At 43.7% G+C, this 16,734-nt stretch overlaps 2 protein-coding genes across 3 annotated transcripts in view; one reads left to right on the top strand and one right to left on the bottom strand.

Annotated features, from left to right (window-relative positions):
• Positions 1-8,196, top strand: part of LOC142566253 (chitinase-3-like protein 1) — a 30,802-nt gene extending 22,606 nt beyond the window's left edge. The window contains exon 11 of the mRNA XM_075677095.1: positions 7,633-8,196. Within this exon, the coding sequence (XP_075533210.1) occupies positions 7,633-7,779 (147 nt within the window). The 3' untranslated portion in view covers positions 7,780-8,196. The remainder of the gene's footprint in view (positions 1-7,632) is intronic.
• Positions 8,197-12,645: 4,449 nt separating this feature from the next.
• LOC142566046 (armadillo-like helical domain-containing protein 3) overlaps positions 12,646-16,734 on the bottom strand; it is a 73,221-nt gene continuing 69,132 nt past the window's right edge. For both annotated transcript variants that reach the window (XM_075676755.1, XM_075676756.1), the window contains exon 25: positions 12,646-16,093. In XM_075676755.1, coding sequence (XP_075532870.1) covers positions 16,001-16,093 — 93 coding nt within the window. In that variant the 3' untranslated portion in view covers positions 12,646-16,000. The remainder of the gene's footprint in view (positions 16,094-16,734) is intronic.

Raw genomic sequence — 16,734 nt, 5'->3', positions numbered from 1 at the left:
CTCTGTCTTATTCACGTTTTCAGAGCAAGATAGGCAACACCATTCGCACGTGTGGGGTGGCCAAAGCTTCAGGGAATGTCGAAGAAGAATTGTTGCAGGGTGGGGGGGCTCAAATACCGGTGAAAACGTGCCGGGGATACGGTTCTAATCATTCCCGGCAAAGCCTCATCAGCGGGAGCAACGGTAGCAAAAATGGATTGTCGCTTCGAAGGGAAATTTCTTGTTCTCATCCTTTCCTTTGTCTCGTCAGTGTTTTTTTTTTCCCTCGATCATAGACGCGTGAGCAACGAAGTTCGTCTGCAGTGCAGCATGAGGTTTAAAAGCATTTCGCTAAAGTTCGGAATGCTGTTTGCCGCTTATATTGTTGTCCGCTTCTTTACCGCGTTGCGCTAGCTAGGCAGCACGACTGCACGAGCGCATTGCGTTGTATGTTAAAGCTACTGAAGTTTGCAAGAACTGAAATGGTTGGTTTCATGTGGCGCGGTAAATCCTCGCACCAGCTGTCGCGCACTTCATGTTTTTACATCTATTTTATGCGTGGCTTTGCACATGTTTAATTGATGCTAGTTGCTCCATGCATAACTTTTGTCGATTCTTTTGAGCTGCGAAGTTTTCACCCTGCCTTGCTTGTAAAGGGTATAAATCACGCTGTGTCTTATCGGAATGATACCAAGGAAGTGCTTCTTTAACAGCTTTATTCTTTTCACCCGAGGGCATCTTAGATATTGTTTGCGTTTTTGGAAATGTGTTTAGAAAATAGGTAGTTCAGGGCGAGAATTGCTAATAGCTGCTGCATATGGTATTTTTGATCCATTTCTCGCTGAAAAGTTCGCGTCCCGTTTGGGAAGTCATCACATCTCGATGCTGCCTGAGCAAACTTAACACGCCGAGTGATTCGTTTGTTTCACAACGTAGCCTCTTCTTGCATGTGAGTTTTGTACTCAACTGAATTCTTTCTTATACTTACGCTGCAGACGACTAAACCGGGCATTGCGCCAGCACTCATCTACTTTGACTGGCGCTGCTCTGCCTTTAAATATATCATGTGGCACCTCTCTCTAGTAATATAAAAAAGTACTGAAAAGTTAGTCAGTCTTTAGCTTTGTACGTTTCCAAGCAGCTCTCTTGGGGAATTTAAAATTGCACAAACTGCATCGGGAACGGTAGTTAATCGGCGTATGCAGCAGAATTGCATCGGCGGTACAGCCCTAACACGCGCTTTTATTAACCCGTGTGTTCGGTGACTTCGTTGGCTAGTGTAAGCGTTTCCATCATTAAATTGGCAATTACTCTTCTTGAGGCGACTTCGACTGCACTTATTCGGCGATGTCACATGTATTCATCGGCAGAAAAATCGCAACGGCATATGCAGAGATTGCACCGTGCGGATTTGTTTAAGTCTGCACTAACGACGGGTGCTTATTATTCAGGTACAGAAGCAGCATTGCGGCAAGGGTAGAATAAAAAAAACCATCGAGAGATCGCATCACTCAACAAAATTTATCGGCTAGTGAATATGAGCTCCACGTCATGTAAATGGGGTTCATGGCGTTTGTCTGCGGGACACACCTTGCACGTATGTGGACCATGTTGTCCCAAACACAGGTAACATCGTGTTCATACCCGCTCGCACAGAGGGCAGCATCTTCCCTAAAGCTGTCACAGCGGAAGCAGCAGCCTGGCACCCGAACAAAGGAGAAATCGCAGCCGCGAACTTCAGCCATCCTTGCTGCAAAGGGTTGTCGTCTGCTACTGCTCCCGCGTGTACTGTTGGAAGCGTCCGCTAGGTGGCTTTCAATGGCGCCTCTATAGGCGGTGCACGAAGCGTATAGTGGGTTTGTGCAATTCAAGAAGGGATCATCGTCATCATCAAGAACGCCAAACCAACGCCTTGGCCGAACCAACGCAGTTACGACGAGATTCGATGACCTTCCTGTTGAGGTGGCCTTGAAAGTATTCAGCTATCTTCCGAAACGCTGTCTTGAGACAATAGCCGATGTATCTGAGCGATGGGAGAAGTTAGCCTTCGACCCTTGCCTCTCGACCGAGGTGTGTATAAACCTTTGGGCAACGCGGACTGGGGGGGGGGGGGGGGAGTGTACGCATTGTCTTAACCACGGCCGCTCGATCCAAAAGCACAAGGTGCGGCCCGCTGCGTCGCGCCTCTCGGGCCTAATTCTCCGTGCGCCCGCTGCGGCGCCACTGCTCGGGGATGGCTGCTGATAGAGAGCGCCTTCACAGCTGCGTTGGCAAGCGCGATCTTTACTCCAGTCAAGGCGTAAATAATGAGTTTTATATTTGGAAATTGCAGATAAAATGTTTTAAGTCGTCATTGGAAGTGCTCATTACGCCACAGCAGATTGCCACAGGAGTGGAAATCTGTTCAAGAAGACAACTGAACGCTATCCGTGACGGTTGCCCGTACGATGCACGACCGGGTGATGCACTTCCATCGAGAGGTTCTGCTTGAAGCAATGTATCAGTACTTTTATTCATTTCTCATGAATGCGTACGAAAAATAAAAACTTTACATAGGGAGAACTTGTACCGAGTTTCCCAAGTAATGCAAACTAGCTTAGCTGAAATAAAAACGCTGATCATTGCAAATAATCATCAATAGATTGTTTCTCATGAAAACGAAGCATATTGAGTGATGCTAGAGGTTATCTAAGGAGTGCGCCCCTTTTAACGAGGTTTAACTTTTCCTCTCTCTTGCCAGTGTTCCTGACAAGTAACTCGCCCAACAGCGCCTCCCCCCTCCCCATCCTGCTTGGCATCAAAATCACCTCAGGACCCGTAAAAAAAAATTCTGGCTACATGCCTGGATGTCCACATTTAAGTCATTAATTGAAACAAACAATTCAATACAGGTGAAGTTGTCGGAAGTTTACAAGAGCAGCTGCAGCCAAGAAAAGTGCAAGAAATGTTTCAGCCGGCAGCTTGATACTTTTATTGCATTCTCATAAGCAAGGAAGAAAGAACTACGTTCAGAGCATGATTCTAAGGCAGTCTCTGGAACTAGAGCTTCCACCTTGTCGCTGAGAAACTGCGAGGCACTTTCGATGTTGGGGCTTTCTCCTGAGCTACCGCAATTATCGCTTGCCTCAACTACTGTGTGATCAGTAAGGTTTCTTGGATGGCGTTTCTTGGGCTGCACATTCTCTTCTTGCAGGTACTGTGGATATTTGCAAAACACGGTCGGTACCGCATTTGGAAGCAGGAGCCTAAGTTTCGTGTTCTTTTTATAGTCACTTTCTGTAAAGTGCAGGGAACGTACCAGATACCTGCCACTCGGTTCCCACTTGCTTCCTTTTCCCGACACTCCTTGGCGAGAGATATCTTTTAGCCACGCTTCTCGAAGCTCCAAGCCGCAGGGGAACTCGTGATATTTAACAGTCGGGTCCTTTTTGGCACTTGTGTCGCAGAGTGGCACACAACAGTTGCGCGGCATCGCGCCACATGAACGAGGCTGGCTACGGCACACACGCACACCGAAGAGCCTTAACAAAGCACAGCAAGCGCAGGCAAACTTGCTCACACACACACACGCGAAAAAGCACGAGATTAATGCATATCGCACGAGGCAAACACGTTCTGACGCGAACCGGCTTGCTCACACACACGCACACGAAAAAGCAAGAGATGAATGCATATCGCACGAGGCAATACACGTCCTGACGCGAACTAACTTGCTCACACACACGCACGCAAAAAAGCACGAGATGAATGCATAGAGCACGAGGCAAACACGTTCTGATGCGAGAACCAACGCCCGCTTAGCCCCGGCGCGAAGTCGCGAAAGCATCCCCGAGCAGTGGCACCCTCACCAAGAAAAGCAGTCGCAACTGTAAACTCGGCCGAGACGCGCCCGCCTATTGTCCGCGGCGCGACGTAGCTGGCCGCACCTTGCTTTGCATCAAGCGACCGTGTCTTAACAGAGCCACGCTGATACGCAAGCTCAACGTCGGTGATAACATCTTTATCCAAGAGATCGCTTCTCTCTCAATGCACTTCAAGCTGATGAAAGAGCTGCTGATTCCTTGCTACGCTCTGTCGAACCAACACATGCCGGCCATTCTGCAAAACTGCGAGTCTCTTGGCACCGTCGTCTTGTCTGGCAAGGGCCCAACTACATCCGCGCTCTCGACACATTAAAATGTATCAAAGTGCTTTCGACTTCCAGAGAGATTCGCATGAAATACGACGTTCTCCTGAAGGTATGCATCACCTGCAACGTGCTTGAACTCTCGACTTCAGCTTGGAATTCATTCGTCATATAACCACATGGGAGTGCCTCATATCACTGAAGCATCTCAAATGCCTATCGATAACTCTGATCTCCACGAGCGAATTGCTGCACGTGTCTAAGGCCTGTCCAACACTACAGTCACTCAAGATCAGCAGCGTTCAGAACGACAACAATGTGACAGTGGCTCAGGCTCTCGAGGCTTTCCACAAGCTCCGGATCCTCTCAATGGACGCAACCGCGGCACCCGATGGTTACACTCCATGTTCAGGATGCCCCGAGAGTCGGAACGCTTCCACATACAACAGCTCCAGATGGACGAGCAGCAGGTTGCCACCTCGTACAGAGATGCGGACACGTCACCATCAGTGCCAGAACGCTCACCCAGAAAGGCCCTCAACATGCTGCACGACTGCCGGAAACTGGAAAGTATCGCAGTTTACGGTGCCGGCAGCGACAACATGCTGCTCAAGGTGCTCTACACGCTCCCACAGTTTGTACGTGTCGAATTTAACTTTCCTGGAGAGGCAACAGATGTTGTGAGCAACCACGTTAGCAGATATTCGGGACAAGTCTGGCAGAGGCTACACGCATTTCACATCTCAGTACGCATTTCAAGCCCTTCGCGGCAAACGACGATATACGTGCTGTGCGGAATCTTAAGGAGTTCCTAGGTCTAAACACGTGTTTCTCTGAGAATCATTGCAAGTCCAAGATTTAGCGAGTCAATGTTGGTGAGCGGACGGAGGGAAAAGTTTCTGGGTGACCCGGGGATTGAGAAGGCTGCACACAGTCCAAACTTCGCTTCCCGCCATAAGCAAGACGTTGAAGTACCCTGTAGTGAACGTGTACGAAAAATGAAAACTTCTGGACAATCAAAAGAAAACTGTGTACATTAGTGACTGAGCAATAAATAAATGTAAAATCATTTGCCCTTGAAGCGGCTGTACATTCTTAAAGCAAGTGACGCGACCTCACGGTTTCTGGAAGATGTTCTTTCGGTGTATGGTAACACTAAAACAACTAAGTATTTGCAAATATTGGCTGCAATATCAAATGCGATATTTACTCTGGCAGGTTTACAAATTTCCAGAAATGAAACTTCAAAATTTGTTGCTATAGTCGACTTGCTTCTTCATTTGTGCAATTTGCCATATTGCTGCACGCACTCAATAAACCTCAGGCCTTGTACCTATAATCCAAGATTCGCGTGTAATGCCAGATGCCTTGCGGCTGCTTCAGCTTCGTACAAGTGCACAAGTGCTGCCGACGCCAGCCTCTTGGACTGTCATGAAAATGAGACACTGGGCAGGAACAGACACACTCCCGTTTTGTGTGATACTCGAACTTGATAAGCAAAGCCTTGCACAATCCACAGTATTGTTAGAACGCGTATTTCATAGGCCTTCGTCACTAGGTACTTTGAACATGCACAGCATGCGTGGTTGTGCAACCTTCGCAAGAATGAGGAAAATATTGCCTCAGAATAGACAATGACGACGACAAGGTGAACGCGTAACTTTCCTACAAGTAAAGCAATGAACTAGTTAGTGGACATTCACGATTGTGTTGCGCTTCATATAATACTCATGGAAGAACTTGAAGAATGAACATAAAAGAACAAGAAATGGACGCACTTGCGCGATGTACGTACATTTCTTGTTCTTTTATGTTCGTTCTTAGAGTTCTTCACGTAAGTATAATACTAAGCGCAATACAATCATGAGTTTCCTACAAGGTATATGCCTTCTCCTGTCGCACTGTCGACAGTATGGAAAGCTTGAGCGCGCGGTTCCTGTAGCCAGCCTGCATTGGCAAGGTGGCGCTGCGACTCTTTCATTTATCACGCTAGTGTTCCAACCACCAGCCGTTGGGGCCGTGATGAAAATTAAGCATTTCTAAAGCAGACAGACGTGCTGATGCTTCACTGGTCTGACTGCTTGATGACATAGAGTTTCCTACAATAATTTGCTAGACGACATAGATAATAATAATATTTGGGGTTTTACGTGCCAAAACCACTTTCTGATTATGAGGCACGCCGTAGTGGAGGACTCCGGAAATTTTGACCACCTGGGTTTCTTTAACGTGCACCTAAATCTAAGCACACGGGTGTTTTCGCATTTCACCCCCATCGAAATGCGGCCGCCGTGGCCGTTGACGACATAGAGTTTCCTACAATAATTACTAGAGGGAAGTCTGGCACTGCGATTGTTCAGCCATCAAGGAATGATGGGGTACATGGATTTGCCTGATCTTCGTGCTTGTGGCTTCGCTTATTACGCTTTATCTGAGCCTAAATTGGACTAAATTTCAAAGCAATTTATACTTTTTTAATGTAGTAGGTAATAAGACTCTGCAAGCACGCATAATCCCTGCTAACTGCAGTGGTTCCACTTGTCTATGCGTCCATGGCGTAATAGTTTCAAAAAACGAGTAACCGGGCAAAAAACGGGATGTGCAGACTGAGATAAACTAAGTGCTATCAACCCATAATTTATTGTGCACACAGCAATATACAGGGTGCCCCAGCTAACTTTAGCCAGAGTTTAAAAATATGCGAATGCCACGTAGCTGCACAGAACCAAGGTAATGTTGTTTGCCATCGCTTGGAGATACTCAAATTATTTTTTCATTCCGCCTATGTAGATAATTAGTATTAATTAATTAATCAGCTTCTCGAATATTATAATTAACTGAAGAGCGTCAATGAGAAAATTGCGGAACATGAAAAACTCCAGATACAGCTTTCTGTTGCTCAATACCTGCTACATAAAAGTTTTTCCGAGCGTGAAAAAAGCCCGCGAATGCCTCAAGTGTCCAGTCGCGCAGCAGTTTTGCGTGCATTTGCCCACACCTTTTTGCACGCTATGTTCTCGCCGCTCTTGCGTTGAAGCGATAGACCGCCATGAAGGTCACATCGCTCGCTGCTGCTGCTGCACTTGCTCACACCAGCGTTTTGACAATGAGTGTCCCCGCACATCAAGTGTGATGTGTTCATGTTTGCTTGTGCGCGCTGACACTGTGCTTGTTAACTTAGTTAGTAAGCGAATGTTTCCAAGTTTATACGGCCGATAAAACTACAATCATTCCTACGTAGAGCTGGTCACTAATTTTCTATCGCAATCGATGCTTCGCCTTTCGGGTGAAACTGAGACTTTCTGCGTGTGCGCGCGTGACACCACGCTTGTTAATTGAGATAGTATGCCTATGTTTACAACTTTATACGGCCGATAAAACTACTATCCTTACTTCGTATAGCTGTCTACTAATTTGTTATCGCGATTGATGCTTCGCCTTTTGGGGGAAACTGTGACTTTCTTTTTTCTCTCTGGCTTGCACTTTCCTAATACAGAGACTTGATAGCACGACCATTTCTATTACAGGCTGCATTCGCACGCGAGAAGCAGCTGGGAGGAATCGCTATCGTCACCTTGGATACGGACGACTTTGGCGGAAACTGTGGAGATCCCTTTCCTATCCTCCACGCCGCCGCCAAAGCGTTTCAAGGAACTGAAGACGAAAGCGTCTAGAGAGAGAGACAGCTGGTACCAAGCATAAAACTGAAGCAGTTTTGAATTTACGCATCAGGTATGGCTTGAAAGAAGATCCAGCAATCAACTACAGTTAATGCTGCCAGCCATTACAAGATTCGGTACAGGCACCCTCACGATGGGAATGCAGTGCCAATCAAAGTGTTGTCGTTTTCCTTGATCAGACAATAATATGCTGTAAAATGAGCAACCGACCAAACTGCTTCAGCTTCATTATGGTGCACCAGCTGAAAGCCTTCTGACACATGGACTTCATATGAGAGTGCTTCACTAAGCCATGAAAGTACATGCCTACTTGTTTTCTTCATTTAACTAGGCAGCTTAACAGTCATACGTTCTAAACCAAAGTGATATGCTTGTAAAAATACTGGAGAAAGCAATAAACACTCATCCTGTGGTTTGATGAAGTTATTCCGTGTGCATATCAAAATACTCTTCGAAGTGATAAAATATCCCTTACGAGAACTGATGCTACAGACGAGTATATCCGAAAGGGGTTCCTGTCCAGGAGCGCACACATATAGTACAATTCATGTATTTTGTATACACATAGCTGCATTGATTTTCTTGTAGCAGCAGAAGGACAATGGCAAAACTGCACAGTTGGTTATGAGGGACGCCGCAGTGGAGGACTCCAGATTACAGTTTGACCACCTGGGATTCACTGATGTACGCTAAGTACACGAGCTCCTCTCCACCAAAATGCAGCCGCCGCTACCGTGAATCGAACTCACAATCCCGTGGCATAGCCACCGAGATCGGTCAGTGCGCGCCACAAGACCCGGAGGCTTTCACTAGCAAAGCGCCATAGCGACTGAAGTAACTCGGCGGGTAAGCCCAACCTTGGGCTTAGTAACAGAGATCACCACCTTACAACAGCCAAAGATTGCATTTTACCGCTCTGTAATCCCCTTTACCTAAGCAGCGCAAAATTTGGACTGCGTATCACGCTACACTGTTTGATGGGACAGACAACCCTTCAGAACATGAACCGAGATAGCCACGCGGATGGAGAGATTGTGTCTCGTATTGACTGAAACTAGCACTGTTTTCCTCATTAAACGAAGATCTATATTGTCAGTTCAGAACCAATCGCGACAAGTAAAGCCCCTCAACATTTACAAGTAACGCCATCCTTTGAACATTTTGTTTTTTCATCCGAGAAAAAAGCCTGCGCTTCTCAAGTCTCTCCGGTGCCATTTTAGTTAGAAATGAATGAATACGCGCTGTAGTGTACGTAGTATATCATTTATATGGTGACCAGAGCTTTCGTCGTGAGCGCGTCTTTAAGAACAGCGCGCTTCCTTGGCGCTGTTTCTACTCTTCGGCATGAGTTGCTGCCGCTACGTTTGTCGTAATCGATTTAGTGAAGAAAAAAGTTCTTCACATCACAGTTCGGCAAACATGATGTGGAGCGAATAAATATATGGATGCACCGGATTGGTCGCGCAAAATTCAATGGGCCGCCGTCCGCGCGCCTTTGTGAGGTATGTAGGAGGTTTCCAAACAATACAGTGTATCTGAGGTATTTATTCCCAAGCTTTCGCACCGCGCTGTTACCACGGATGTCGTGTACTCCTTCTTTGAGCACCATGTCGACTCAGTTTTTCTTCCTTGAGTAATAGTCTGCATTTTTTTTTTGTATAAGAAAATTTAATGATGCATAGACTAAAATTTGAGTTCTTTAAGCTTGTGTGTTTAGTCATGCAAAAATATACAGCGCCAACTGTTAGAATACTCAATTAACAAATCAGACTTGCACGCGATCATACTTTAGCAAAAAAAAAATATAATGTTTCAGCTTTGAAAATTTTGTGTGAGACGCTTCTTATTCGATCAAAATTTACTAGGGCATTACTGTTTTCTTTTTCATTAGTGTTTGTCCGCGACGAATCGTTTTCGGGACGTATGATGTTTAATTTATGTAGGACATTTTTTGCCTTTAGTTGACTATTTAGGATCATTTTTCAGGCGACCAATTTCAGCCTTTGATTGCATCGCGAGAAATATTTTCGGGCTGCATTAGTTCGGTAACGGAATGTTCTTCGTTTACCCATTTAATGAAGATAACTTCAGCGTCCGCCAGCTCAGCGCTAAGGTCTTCAAAAGAACACTTGCATTCTGAGAAAATAATTGGACTGTACAAGTCTACAAAGTTGTTTAGAAATATTAGTATAAATCACGCCCCGGCCCTTACAGGCGAGGCCCATTCGTGACCCTAAACAAAATCGGAAGCGCCTTTTATTTTCAGGGAAAACGAAATAAATAAATAAATAATGTCGCACCTCAGTACAAGCCTGCGTGAACACCGCCGAATGCTCCAAGGTTATCAGCCATTGCACACAGTCAGTGCCAACGTAATAAATGTTAATGTTTATTACAAGCCTCTAGGCAAACCGATTATGCCCAAATGGCTGTGGCTTCATTAACGTTTCCACTCACCTTAACAACGTAGCTGTATATAACTGAGCAGTTGCAATCGCCAGTAGTCAAAACAGATATGCAGCGTCTATTTTTAACTAACACTTTGGGGCAGCTGTGCTTCACAAGTATACTTGCGATGATTCACAAACCGCACTATGCGAAAACCCGTACAACGAAACGCGAACACGTTAGCCCACGCTATCCCGCTCGTAACTCGAAAGCATAAGTTTTCTTACGCACCCCCCCCCCTCCCCCTTTAAAAAAAAAATAGTTTCGTTCATACCGGCTTTTTTTTCCAGGGTTTAAATAAGGCTTTCGGATGAAATTTCAGTGCGACAGGAAATAAATAGGAGCTAAAGTAAAAGCGCCAAGCTAAAATGTTATCACCCGGCTCACATTTACGCGTAGCGTCGTCTGCTACGCTGCAAAGGACAAGGGGGTGCCCCAATCGAGGAGCGAGAGCGCGCGTAAGAACAAGCAAAGCGGGGAATGGCGGCAGAGATAGCGCTACTTTTAATCATTGAGGGGTTTTAGGGAATGGATGGATACTATTAGCGTCCCCCTTAGAACAGGGCGGTGGGTTGCACGCCCCATTCTGTACAAGTTTCCTTTCATCAACAAATTAGATAAACTACACCTAAATATATCGCAAATGTGCTGTGCATGAAGACAACTTCCCCTCAAGACAACGTACAATACAGCGCAATCTGAAACAGCCTGCACCAACCATAAGATAATTTTATCTTCCTGGAAGATTAGCTCACTTTCATCTGTGAACATGGTTACCCCAGCACTACGCTACCACCTTTGCAGCTAATAAGTCACTATCGTCACTATATCAGTGCAGACAGTACGAAACAAAATGGCACCACGTGTTTTCAATGCCAACCTGCTTGTTTGTCACCTGCTGCCTACCCTCATCGAAACCGCAGTGTGGAAAGTAGTTTTCATGCAACACTACAGCTATAAAAAGTGGCTTCGTGTAAGTGGGCAGAGCTACACTTTTTTACACCAAGAAAAATGGCGACTTCTTACACTAGCTACACTCGTGTAGCCAGCGTAGGTAAAAAAATAGCCCTACTAGTATTTACAGCAGCCACAGGTGCACCAACTTACGACAGCAGCATTTAATTTTCAGAAGTGAAAAAGTCAAAACGCAGATGGTTAATGAAACTTGCACGAAGTCCTGCGAAAGCCATCCATCACTGTGCTTTTTCCAAATTATGAAGCAGGCTATTGGTCGCAAGATCGAGCGGAGTCGCCGCCTGGCAGACACTGGCTGAACCCCGATAGTGTGGATGGCAAGTCGCATCGCCTGCTGGCCGCTACTTGTTTACATGTGCGCATATGGTGCACACATCCGTTAAAGTCTGTTTGTTCCATGGTTGTAGCACAGTCATAAATAGTGGTATTTTTTTGACGATGCAAAGGCTTTGTGCGGTAGTTGTTGCACTGCAATAAAATCAGTAACTGCATGTGTCAAGTGCACGAAGTGCGATTGTTGTGCCCTCCATTCACCACAGTCATTAAAAAGTTGTTGCTGTATTGCGATTCAAGCACTTCACAAAAAAAAATTTGGCATAGTTTTTAACAAATAAAGTAATCGCTGCTATACTTAAACAGAACGTTTTATCAACTCTTTGTAGCATTGTGTTGATCATTGCACAATGTTCGTGATACCACGAAACATAAACGAGGTGGCGCGAGATCAGCTAGCAGTAGGAAAGAAAATCTGAAGCGCTTTTATGAACCGAGCAAATGTCTGCATGATCTAATCATGCAGACATTTGCTCGGGCGTATTTCCACTTCTAGCCCACAGCGACGTGTTTCAGCAGACTCTGCTTCCCACATAACCTCGAGATCAGTGACATCACCATTCCCAAGCAAATCACTTGAAATACAAACCAAGGGAGCGAGCAAAGCAAAGTGGGCAACGAAATGACCATGTGCTGCCTGTATGTGCGCGACCACACCAGTGGAGCTGTTCACGTGCTGCCCATGTGCAGCGTTACTGTACAGGAGCAGTTCATCCCATAATACGGCCAGGGTGGCTATCAGCGTGGCGAGGTGCGTGGTGATCACATGTCATGACGCAGCCGCTTGCGCTCAACCGATTTTCACTCCCCCTCCACTCTGCCTTTGTTTTCTGACACAACTCAACCCAACCCCACAAAGACACACTGCACCTTCTGCACAATGCTTTCACATTAAACAAGGTGCCCATAGAAAGATGTACTATATGAAGTTTACAATATAAATAAGCATAATAAAGAAACTTGCCACCATAGTTTGCAAAATAGCACTTTTTACTGGAGCAAGTAAATGACGCGAGTAGCCACAACTACAAAAGCAAAACACGGTCGCCCTATTCAGAACAGCATTACATTCAGATGGTCTGTGCGTCATAAGACTGCTAAGCATGAATAGAGAGGTGTTTATTTGCAAAGCCAGACTACCATAAAGAACAAAAGCAATGACACACACATGAGATGTTTCAGGTAAGGAACAATGTCTTGCATCACAAAAACAACATTCTATTCATATTAGCAGGACACCTCAACTGTACACAGAAATCTAATAATATAAAGCATCTGCCACAGAGTGAGATGTCCCTGGAACTAAGCAATAAATTGTTTTGCTATCTAGGGTACTGTTTCAACACCTAAGCTTTCAAGCAAGAACAGCACAAATGGAAATGTATAAAGATGGCATAATGGCACTTCAAAGGATCAAACACTAACTGATATCACTGTTATGCACAAGGAAAGCACCTAGCTTTAAGCAATGTTCGTGTTGGGGAAAAAAATGCACTGCCACATTTCATGCTGTTAACGATATGCTTATTCCTTGATGAGTGATGAAAAAAGAACCAAAGTAATGAACTAAATTGCCAAATTACTTGAAGCAAATAAATGCACGAGTGGCAATGTTCTGACTGCTGTGTGGTCAATAAGCACACAAAGAACAATGCACAAAAAGAGCTTCAATACTAACAACCTTGCAAAACAGCCACTAGGCCAGTGTTAAAAATTGGTTGTCTGTTTAATGTAAGTCAATAAATACAAAAAAAAACAAGTAAATGTTATAAGAAACAACATTTACAATAAGAACATATGCACATCAATCAAAACAAATTTCACTTCTTGTTCACCATAAAAAATTGCCACTTAAGATGCCATGAAAAAATTCACTTTGCCAGAAACCACAAAGGTACAAACTTGATTTTTTTCATGGTAAGAAAAGCCAACCAGGTGTGAACAACCAGTAGGTCAATTGTATACTACCCTGTCAAATGGTTTTAGGCAAGGATGTTAACTGGTATAACAGATACATCCTCAATGCAGCCCCCCTCCCAAAGAAACTTGCTCAACCTCTAAAATTGTAAGCAACATGCATACATTACTGTCTCTCTCACCTGGGCCTTACTGCCTCAAAGAATCCCATGAATTCACTGCACCAACTAACCCTAACAAACAAGCCCTGCAATATAACAGCCTGTTTCACCACAAGGTACAGAAGTGACAAAAATGAAAAATAATGCTCCACTGTAGATAATAAGAGCCTCTATTCGTTGTAAATATTTAATGAGCATGACCGGTTTTTTTTTTAATTTGAATATAAAATTTACATCCTTCAAATCTTGAACCCATACTCAGGTCTTGACAAAATTCATTTCTCAATAAAAAAATTCACCTACCAGCAGAAAAGTAAGGGGCATGAGGCCATCAGTGGTCTTTTAGTGAACTGCCTGTTTTAACACCGAGCATCTATCATTTAATATTATACAGTACCTGTGTACATTGTGCCTCTTAACAAAGAAAACATAAGGTGAAATCTGCACAATTATTTCATTTTAGAAATGCAATAATGAACCTAAGAAAGAAAATAGGCAAATATGGCCTATTATGGCTAGTGTTAATGCCCTCATTTCCTGTCACATAAGTGTATTGTTTTTTTTTACATCCTCTTTCCTTTGATTCTCTTTCTTTTAAAACAGCAGTTCATTCCTTTACTGCCTCGCAAAACAACTAAAAGTATACAGAACGAGACCGTAATGCAACCATATTAAAATTAGCACGTGGCACTCAACCCACAATGCTCCCCCTAATAAACTGGCTGGTTATGGCATTCTGCACCCAAGGGCAGGTTATGTAGGGGCAGTGAAATGAACCAGCTGCCTTTTTATTTGTGCATTATTTTACTATTACTATACAAAGCGAAAAACTAATAAATGAGGCAAGTTGGCAGCTGTCTCTGAAAGGTGCCCACCAGCCTCAAAGGGAATAGAGAGGACACAGAAAGAAAAAGAGTAAACAAAAAATATTGAGAGGAGAGGGAGGGAACATGCCAGCTAGGGGCACCAGAGAATCATTGAATGAGTACGAATAGAGACAACACAACAGCGAAGAAGACTGCAAGGACAACATGAAACTACTGCGCTTGTCCAGTCTTCTTTGCTTTCACATTGTCTTGTATGAAGTGACTAGCCCAGCAATGTGCAATGTTAAGTGACCCTTTTATGCTTATAATGCATTTCATCACAGTTCGTGATGTGCTTGAAATGTTCTTGAGTGATCTGGTGTCAATTTTATTATGCGCTAAAAATAAGCACAAGCTGGACCAACTACATGGGTAACAATCAGACTAAATAATGCTACATTTCTTGCTTCGCTGCTTACTAAGTACGGAACAATGATTGCCTTATTGCTTAAAACGATGTTCAATATTTAGAACACTGATCGAGCAGCTTACATATAAGTGAAATTTTGAGGCAAGAATATTGCCACAGATAGAAAAATTAGAGAAAGGTAAATAAGAAAGATACACAACTAATTTGCTTAATTAAGCAACTGTGGCATCCATACTAAAATTGCATTCAAGAAATTAAAGTTTAAATTACCACTAGGGTGTACAATTTTGCAATGTTTGGGATGTTTTCGTTCAAATATACTTTTGTAAAAAGGAATCAAAAGCAACACTGAAGATTCCTCCTTTTAAGTATTTATGTAGTAAATGTCAATGTTAAAATATTATAAAGTTCACTGAAAGTGGCTACCTGTGGCTTCGGGCATCTCTTTCCCGCTATTCTTTTGAACGTGGGCAATACTTTTGGCAGCAAAAACCACCGGTTATCACATCGAAGATCCACAACACATGTAATTTTCATCAAAATTTTAGATGTCATGTGGAGATGGCTGTTTCACTTTAACCTATAGCAACCTGTAGTGTCTTTGTGCATTATTTTATAATTGTTCAATAATGAAATACAGCACTGTCCTCATGACAAAACTTTTTTCTGCCAGCATGTCACTATAACTTGCTCCACTTGTTTCATTAGTCCTATGGCAACATACAAAGGTTCATGAAGTATGCCCATTCACTTCATTATACTCATGAAGAACACAACAAAAGAGCTTGCCTGCAGCTTGATGGCCAGAAACAAGTATGCTATGAGGTCCTCTCACTCCCATTTTTCTGCATACAGATGAAAGTTTGGGTGCATGACTTACTGCACTATAGGTGCAAAAAGCAGTAAACGACCAGTTATATATATGTCATCGTATGCTGAATTAAGCACACATCTTACACCACCAGTTGAAGCTTAGACTGTTGCCACATGCATAGATGGTGTCACTAAGTTTTTGGTTTGGTCCAATTGCCACTATTCGGCTCACATATTCTTCTAAATTCAGTCTAGGCTCTTCCCCACCTGAGCAGAAATGCAAACGTGGTCTGGACGCTCGAGATAAATCCTAAATAATTGAAAAATTTATTCTAGGCTATGGTAGAGAACTCCTTCAAGACGCTGTCCTGGCCCAAACCAGACAGTGTAAGTTTCTGCCTGAAGTCCGAGACCACATTTCGAATCTGTGAGAGAAAAAAAAAAGATGTAATGACTCAGGTTAACTGTTTCATAATTTGTTCATAATTTTATTTTTGTTCACAGTGAAATACAGTAACGCTTATCACAGAATCACACAGCTATGGTTGGTTATATGGGTCTATAGGGACACTAATAAGGAATACATTCATACCTTGATATAACAAAGTTCTACTTGCAGTACAAAACTTAATTAGATCACTAATTTCATTAGGTCGAGGTTTATATGCTGGAGCAATAAAGATTACCTGACATGTTCCTAGAAGAGTACTGGTAGACAGCATCTTGTCAATAAGCACCCAGGAAGAGAATCCCACAAGAAGGTCAATAATTATGGCACCAAAAGCACTGGCATGTGCAGAGGATATTGTATGGAGAGCAAAGCTTCTACACAGACAATGCCTACTGCTAGCGGTTGCTATTGCATTGTGCCATGCGTACACATGTATCACTTCATCACAGCCCACCAACACTAGGAATTTATTTTGTTTGTTTACAACGGTGTAGTCAGTCGTGACGCTAAGAACAATGTAACATTGTCCATCCAGCCAACCTATGAAGTTTGCAATTAGTAAAAGTCTTATAGACACGACACGCAAGAGAGCAAAATAGCACACAGTTTTTTAAA

Source organism: Dermacentor variabilis, unplaced genomic scaffold (assembly GCF_050947875.1).
Source record: "Dermacentor variabilis isolate Ectoservices unplaced genomic scaffold, ASM5094787v1 scaffold_12, whole genome shotgun sequence".
NCBI lineage: Eukaryota > Metazoa > Arthropoda > Arachnida > Ixodida > Ixodidae > Dermacentor > Dermacentor variabilis.
This window is presented reverse-complemented; position numbering and strand designations above follow the sequence as displayed.